The sequence below is a fragment of the Morus notabilis genome, unplaced genomic scaffold, assembly GCF_000414095.1.
Source record: "Morus notabilis unplaced genomic scaffold, ASM41409v2 Scaffold827, whole genome shotgun sequence".
NCBI lineage: Eukaryota > Viridiplantae > Streptophyta > Magnoliopsida > Rosales > Moraceae > Morus > Morus notabilis.
Window position 1 is genome coordinate 200,227 of NW_010359381.1, and position 8,955 is coordinate 209,181.

General features: G+C 36.9%; 1 protein-coding gene across 1 annotated transcript; it reads left to right on the top strand.

Annotated features, from left to right (window-relative positions):
- The first annotated feature begins 358 nt into the window (after positions 1-358).
- LOC21393715 (putative disease resistance protein RGA3) lies at positions 359-1,369 on the top strand. Its single transcript, XM_010094233.1, has one exon. The coding sequence runs from the start codon at positions 359-361 to the stop codon at positions 1,367-1,369; it is 1,011 nt and encodes a 336-aa protein (XP_010092535.1).
- Positions 1,370-8,955: the final 7,586 nt, after the last annotated feature.

Below are 8,955 nucleotides of genomic sequence, written 5' to 3' on the forward strand. Positions count from 1 at the left end.
CAGAAACAGTCATATATAACTTTTTTGTTAGAGTAAAAAATTTTCATATAAAGTTACATCTCAATTCAAATTAAAAACTCGAATCAGCAAACTAAATAAACTCTTATTAACACTGTATTAAGTCTGATTAAAAATTAAATCACATAAAAAAGTAATATACAGCTAATAAATAGGAAGATCACTGTTCTAAAAAAAAAAGAACACCTGATAAATTTCCCAAAAAAAAAAAAAATTTTATCCTTCCACCCTGTTGAACTTGAGCAGGTTGAATTCACTTCTTGTCTAAGAACATCAATCGTGCTTTTTGTAGAATTTAGTTCCTCTGATTGTTGAGCTACTGCAAGAAAAAAGAAGAAAGATGGCAGATCTATTTTTGTCTCCAGTTTTAGTTGTGATCGTTGATAATAGAGCCTTAAGAATTTGGTTGTCAAAGCTCAAGGAGGTTGATTATGAAGCTGAAACTCTGCTTCTCCTCTTTTCTGTTGATTCTCTTCCAAACGTAAAATATGCTGACAAGGTCAAAGAGATACTTCATGCTTTGGAGATGGCAGCTGATGAGGGGCTTCGCTTCAATTTGAATAAGGGTAATATAGTTCACAGAGAATCGGATGGAAGGCTGGAAACAAGCTCTTTTTTTCTCGATCGTGAAGTTTTCGGAAGAGAGAGAGAAAAAGTGGAGATAGTCAAGCTGTTGTTGTCTTCTGAAACAACAACCATAGGAGGAGAAGCACAATGTATCCCGATAGTCGGGATGGGAGGGCTGGGAAAGACAACTCTTGCGCAATTAGCATACAACGATCATGAGGTAAGGCGCCATTTTGATTTCCAAGTGTGGGTTTTTGTTTCTGATCAGTTTGATGTCAAAAACATAATGAGAACAGTGATTCACTCTCTCTCCAAAGATAATTCTCATTATCCGACTTTAGATACACTCTACTTGGAAGTGCGCGGCGTGTTGCAAAATAAGAGATACTTAATTGTGTTGGATGATGTCTGGACAGAAAACCCGGATGATTGGGACAAACTGAGACCACTCTTTACTGCTGGAATTGATGGAAGCAAAATGTTGATCACCGCCCGCAGTAAAAAAGTTGCTCTTCTGGCCAATTCTCCAAATTCTATGTATTGTTTGAAAGAATTGTCTAAAGATGCTTGTTGGTCTTTGTTTGTGCAACGCGCTTTTCCGCAAGGAGATAAAGAGAACCACCCAGATCTCTTGCCCATTGGAGAGCAAATCGTAAGCAAATGTGGAGGAGTTGCACTGGCTATAAAAGCTTTGGGAAGTCTTCTGAAGCCAAAAAGAAGCGTAAGAGAATGGGAGATTATACGAGATAGTGAGCTCTGGAACTTGGATGAAAGTGAAAACTGAATTCTACCAACCCTGAGGTTGAGTTACTCTCATTTACCACTGCATCTCAAACGTTGCTTTTCATTTTGCTCAATATTTCCGAGAGGTTACGAGTTTAACAAAGCGAAGTTGATCCGTCTATGGATGGCTGAAGGCTTTATTCAATGCAACTCCAACAGCGGGGGGAAAGAGCCAGAGGATGTTGGCAATGACTACTTCAATGATCTTCAATGGATGTCTTTTTTCCAAGAAATGAGACGAGAAGAAAATGGTATTGTTCTTAGATACAAAATGCATGATGTTATTCATGATCTTGCGCAATCTGTTATTGGCTCAGACTGTATTATACTAGACCGTGGACGTCCAACTCCAACTAGCTTAAAAAAAAACTCGTCACTTGGCTGTTCTTTGTGATTTTGGGTCATCTGCATTCTGCTATCCGGAAGTGTTATATGAAGCTGAATCTCATTTGCGAACAATTTTATTGTTTTCTGGAGATAATTTAGTAGTGGTTCCTAAAACATTGCGCTCAATTCTCAAGTGTTTGTTTGTGCTAGATTTGAGTGGCTCTGGCCTCAGGATTTTGAAAGGTTGGATTGGTGATTTATTACATTTGAAGTACCTCGACTTATCTCATGCCCGTATAAAGAAGTTACCACGTGAAATAGAAGGCCTCGTTTCTTTAGAAACTTTAAACTTATTTCATTGCTATGATCTTATTGAGTTGCCAGATCTACGAAAAATGAATAGGCTCAGACATCTTAACAACGATGATTGTAGCTCATTGACTCAGATGTTGAGTAATAAGAAAGCAGTAAGTAGTGACATTTTGTCTTCTCATATTACTCAGCTTCAGACATTGCCATCGTTCGTCGTAGGTGATCTTAATGACTTTTATTATTTGAAAAGTCTCCAGCTTCGGGGTAGTTTAAAAGTTACCCACTTAGAGAATGCAGCCGGCCAGGAATTTCGATCTCAATTTGCCAGAATCGAGTCACTGGGACTCTACTGGGGAACTGATGAGGGTTGCCCGAATATGAATCCCGAAGAGGAATGTGTTTGCTTCCAGTACCAAGGAAGACAAAAGACTTCATCATCACGTAAATCTCGAAGAAAGATACCTGATCCTTTCCAGGCAGAATTGTTGCTTGACAACTTCAAACCAGCAGATTCTCTTTAAAGACTTCTAATAAAAGGCTACCCAGGGTTCAGGTTTCCTAATATGATTCCTAGTGGTTTGCATGAGCTCGACTTGATTAGCTGCAGACGCTGTAAAAATCTTCCTAGCCTTGAAAATATTCCTAATCTCACTAGGCTTTTCCTACAGGCATTTGATGGAGTGAGGAACATTGGCAAAGATTTCGGGCAGCACCTAGCACTCAAAGAATTAGCCCTCATCGATTTTCCTAACCTCAAAACATGGTTAAGTCCAGGTAGTGGAAGACCTGTTTTCCCCAATTTGAGAAAACTATTTCTCAATAAATGTCCGTTGCTTGTTATAATGCCACAAGTTTTGTCTATCCAGCATTTGGATTTACAAGTTTGTAATGCACTTTTACTTGATTCCTTTCCAAATCTAACATCCCTCAAAACACTTGTGATTCAGAGAGTCCCAAATTTGCTTCATTTCCCTGCAGTATTTCCTTCGAATAACCCTTTTCTGACAACACTGGAAATTAAATCTTGTTCTCGGCTTCGTTTTCTGCCTGACAAATTTGGTAATCTTGCTGCTTTGAAATCGGTGACAATTCAATGGTGTGAGAATCTCCTCTCTTTGCCACCGAGTTTGCACAACCTCAGTGCTTTAGAGTCCTTGGAGATTGGTGATTGCCACAGACTAACATGCCTGTCACCTGGCTGGACTAGAGGCTTAGGTAGCCTTCGATCTTTGTCGATTGGGAACTGCAGCAAATTGTCTTCTTTATCAATGGAATGCCAATAGCTCACATCCCTCAAAAACTTGACGATCATGTACTGTCCAACTATTGGTACATTACCTGAGGGTGTCAAACACCTCACTGCGCTTCAACGTTTGAGCATCTTGAATTTTCCAGAGCTCATGTATCTACCAGAGGGGTTACAGAACCTCAATGTACTCCATAGTCTCGAAATCGGAAGCTGCCCAATCTTAAAAGTTTTGCCAGGGTGGATAGAGAAGCTTGGTTCATTGAGATCTTTAACAATTTCAAATTGTCAGGATCTTAGATCTTTACCTGAAGGCCTTAAGTGTCTTACTGCACTACAATACATGTCGATTCATGATTGCCCTCGACTTCTAGAAAGGTGCAGACAAGAAAGCGGTGAAGATTGGCCAAAGATAGCCCATGTCCCACACAAAAACATAGGAATACCGAAGCTAAAGCGTCCAAGAGAAGAAGGCAGCAGTTCTGCGAATTAGTACAAAGTGCAACTTTCATAACCATCAAGTACGCGATCCACCTCTAATCCTTCTCTACTAGTTTGCACTTGCTCCCTGCAAATACTATTCTGATTTCTTTGTTATTATTATACAATACAAAATAGTCACTCTTGTTTATTACTTTGGTTAAGGTTGAATAGCCATCATTGATTCTTTTTTAACCTACTATTTCTACGTATCCCTTTTTTGTAGTTGAGACTTTCTTGCAGGTTATTCTTACCAAGTTATCATTTTACCATTTTAATCATGTATGCCATAATTCTTTAGTAAGGTCGGCAACATCTTTATAATCATCCTTGTATTCTATATATAAATCAAAATGATAATCAACATGTTTTCCTATTGTACAAAATTTTAAAATTATTTAACAAAGTCCATGTTTCGTGTAAATTCTCACTACGAAATCTGAAGCTGGTTTTATAAATATTGTTCAACATATTCCTTAATAGGTGCCAGTTTCTCTATTGGATTTTAGATTAATGGCAAAGGGGCATTTTGATAAGGTGTTGAATTAGGTTGAGCTCAAATTGACAAAATCCTTAGGCTTACAACCAAAATTTCTTAATTTGACGCCACACTAGCCCATGAAAATTGAGCATTATGGAATTTTGAGCCAATCCCAATTCCATGGTCTCAGTAGAGGAGATTTTTATCTTAAACAGTGATCCCTCAATTAGAACATAATTTTATCTACCAAAAAAGTCAAAAGAGCATAAATACAATGAATCAGTGTTTGGTTTAGATGATTCGGAATCATGATTCGGAATCTGATGTGATGTTTTAAACTAGCTCAAATTATGATTTTAAAACCACCCCCCTCTTGATTCAAGGTGATTCAAACCCCTAATTCTGAAACATAATTTCAGAATCATGATTTGAACCCAAAATCATGAATCATGGTTATGGTTCCAGAATCATGATTAGAATCACCCTGGTTTGAATCCTCATACTAAACGAACCTTAATGGGGTGTTTGGTATGAGGATTCGTGTTGTGGCTCGTTACAGTGTTTTCTCTCACAAAAAACACACGTAAACCGAGAATGATTCTGAGGCATGGTTATGAATCTACAAAATGATTTGTAGCTACCTTTGTTTCTTTTTCTGTCCTTTTTTTTAAAACATCTAATTGGTTTGGCTTTTATCTACAGAAAACTCTGACTAAATTAATTTCTTGTAGACAAGTATGCAGCTCTGTTCCAAAGCTTTTGATCCTACCCTCAGCTCGTTTGCAAATTTTATGGAGCTAGCAAACCAAGCAGCGCTCGCAGATTAGCTTCCTATGTCATTCATTCTGATGATTTGAAGTGGTGATTCTCTACTCCAGATATTTGCAATTCTAATGTAGCAAGGGATACTGTGGATTTTCCAATTTTACATTTGTTAATTAGCAGACTCTTCTTTTTTGAGTGGATGGGTACTCTTTTTCCTTTCTAGAGTTTTTCCCTAAGTTGGGTTTTATCTAGAAAAGGTTTTAATGAGGCCTGTTTTGTGGTTTTCTTGCGAGATGTAAGTTTCGGCTTTATTCTTCGTGAGAAACCTCCATCTTTCAGTTGTTTTCCTTTTAGCCAGATTGGTCCCTTTTTTTTTTTTTTTTTGTTAAAACATGGTTCGTTAACTAAGTTTTCGTTCAGTTGAACATGTTTCTTTAGTAGAGTGTGGACTTGATACTTGTGTGGTTGTGATCATAATTTGTTTCTTGGTGATGTAATCCAAGATTACTGAATCAGATTTCAGACCAGATTACAAGTTGTTCATTTAATCTTCCGTTGTTTTGTTCTCTGTTCTTGCAATCAGCTTTTGTGCTTCTGTTTTCTCTAGTATCTGAAACATTAAACATTTGGTTATCTGTGCGCGCAAAGCCAAGAGTTCTTTCATTCGTTTTCTTTTTTATCACCAGTTGATCAGGCAAACAAAGAATATATTAGCCATCTGCTTGGACCAATTTTTGACTGCAAAGCGTTTTCAAAATTTCTAGAAACTTCACCTCTTAACTGAACAAACAACGGAAGATCAAAACTTTAGCATCAAGTTTTAGATTGTTACTTACAGATCTAGGGGACTGAAGCTTGGGGCTGATGGTTCCAATTTCTATGTTTTCTTTTATTCTGTTTCTGTTTTATTTCTCTGATTTTTGAAGTTCTTCAGTTTTTTTTTTTTTCTTGTTTTTTTTTTTGTGTGTGCGCGTGGATATTTTGGCCTTTTTCAGTCAAAATTAGTAAGAAGATGTGTATCGATTATAAATTTGTACTCGAAGGTATAAATGTTTCACATTTAAAATACAGGGTACGAACTTTTGACAATTTAAAATACATGGTATAAAAATGAAAAAAACAAAATAAGAAATTTGTACAAAATTGTAATATTGCAGCTTTTTCTTCCTTTGTCCGTGGCAGGGTGACCAGGTTGCCGTTGGGGCTAGCCTTTTTATGTTGCTGCTGCTCTCCCCTTTTACTTGATTGCTTTCCTACAACCAAAAAAAGAGAACCAAGAACATCTTTGCTGCCTCTTTTTTAATTAGGTGGTCCCTTAAAAAGAGGGTAGGCCATCTTTGCTGCCTCTTTTTTTTTTTTTTTTTTTTTTTTTTTTTTGGGTTTACGTGTTGGCCTATACTTGTGTTAATCATTTAGCAAAAATTCTACACACTGGCTAGCAAGTACAAATTCAAGCCAATATTGTGATTTTTCATTACTTATCCAGCATTCTAATGCTTGTGGACAGGAATGAATAATTATGTGTGTGTGTGTTATAATAGAACTGGTTAAAAGCAATAGTATTCAAAAAGTGCTTTTAAGTAGTTGTCATTACAATAAGAAAACTGCTTTGTCTTAGTCACGTGTTCACTTGTTAAAAGAGATCAACTAATTCAGACCACAAAACAACAGGATAAAATCATTAATTTGAATGTGATCATAAAAATAAAATGAGTAATCCAATGACACATCTTCTAATTACGTATAGAGCACAAATGAATCAGCTAGTTTGAAGGGCTGCTGGCCTCTTCACTTGGACACCTTTGCTCAGGCGTGCCAATGTGCTTGTATGGAACATGAGCTATCTTTGGCCAATCGTCACCACTCCGTCGTTCACAGCGTTGCACAAGTTTAGGACAATCTTGAATTGACAAATGCTGGAGACAAGTGAGCAGTTCTATTCCTTTAGGTAGACCTTTGATGTTACAACAATCCGAAAATGTCATAGATTTCAATGAAACAAGTTTCTCTATCCAATCTGACAAAGCTTTTAAGCCAGGACAACGGCGTATCACCTTGAAGGTCGTTTAGTTCGCTGATTCGAGTTTTTAATTCGAGTTAAGATGTGACTTTATGTGAGAGCTTTTTACTGTAACAAAAAAGTTAGATATAACTGTTTCTGAAAACTTTTTATTGTAATAAAACTCGAATAAGTGAAATGAGTGGGAGCTGATGGTCAAACTTCGAAGGGCATTGAAGAAAGGTACTCAATGCCATGCGGTAGTTTGCAAAGACTTGGACAATACATAATGGTCAAGTTTTCAGGTACTCAATGCCACGCAGTAGTTTGCAAAGACTTGGACAATACATAATGGTCAAGTTAACTTGGACAATACATAATGGTCAAGTTTTCAGGTACTCAATGCCACGCGGTAGTTTGCAAAGACTTGGACAATACATAATGGTCAAGTTCTCAAGAGATGTGAGGTATTGGAATCCCATTGACAAGGAAGTCGGATTGTTACAGTTTTCAATGGACAAACTTTGAAGATTGCTCAAACCTTGTGTCTCAAGTCCCCAGAAAACAAAATAGGCTGTGGCAATCACCGATCTCCAATGACTCCAAAGCATTGAGATTTTGCAAGCTTGGTGGCAGATTGACGAGTTCTTCGCACCAAAAGATGGCGTGACTCAAAAAAAAGAAAAAAAGAATAGCCAAGGAAACTACAATTTTATGTCAAATAATTACTCTTAAGTCCAAGATATTTTTCTTCCTTTTACACAGTCTAAATGAGAAGGTGTACCGTTTAATGAGAAGTCATATGTGGACCTTCATGAAAACGGCACCGGCGACCAATGATCAGTGGCCGGGGGTCAGAGCCATGGATGGGAGACTGCCTTCCCGGCAATATTTAATAGATTACTGATGGTAATATAGTATATTACTCCTTTGGATGGTGGGGTAACTTTGGTAATACATATATTGTGAACTTTTGGCGAGCTCCTTCAAAAGGGTCAATTATGATTATACGATTGTTTGGAAGTCAATGTTCGAAAAGTGGTTCTCATAAGTGGTATTTTTGCACGTATCCCTAAAGATATTCATGTATAAAGTATTTCTTTCTTTGTATTGATAAAACTCATTTGTCTATGCACGAACAGAGACACGATAAAAGGAAGCGGGAAAAAAATTACTATTATATTTCCTTTAAAAGGAAAGCAGTTGTTATAACACGTGTGATTCTGTAAATAATAAATGAAAATTACAAGCAAGATTGAGCCCATAACCCCCAATGAAAAACCCTCCCCAACCCCATCCCATGCCATCAGAATATATCACTAAACTTATTATCATTTCAATTCTAAATACTTTTTTTTTTTTTTTTTTTTTTTTACTTACCTTTCTAACAATAGTATCTTTCCAAAAGTAATGTAACTAACGAGCAAACTTAGCACGGATAAGAAGGTTTTCATGCAGTTCGTCAACATCATAAGCATGATTCTTGACCTCCCTTCTCTGAGCCGTATTGCCATTTTCACCAACAGCTTGAACTTTGGCTTTCATGTCGTTGTGTAGACCTCGCAGTTCGTTTTTGACGTTCCATGTATCACCGATCTTTTGCATGGCCGGCGAATCGAATCTGTCAAAGACCACCTGAAAAACAGAGGATTCAGCTCCGCTATCTGCCATTATAATTTGGTGCAATGAACAAATTTGATGAATGAGAAAAGTGATGGCTTATTGGAGGGATGATGGTGTAGAAATCAGTTGTCCTATGTCTATACAAATATATATATATATATATATATATAATATGCATGGTTTCGTCAACACAGGAAACCTGCAGGAAAATTCGTTAGCCATTATAATTAGTGAGAAACTTCATATCTTTTGTATTAAATTGACGTAAGTCAATCTCAAAATTTTTAGCTTTTATTTTATATATATATATATATACAAGTTAATGGAGTTTAACGTCTCTTCTCAATACTCCCT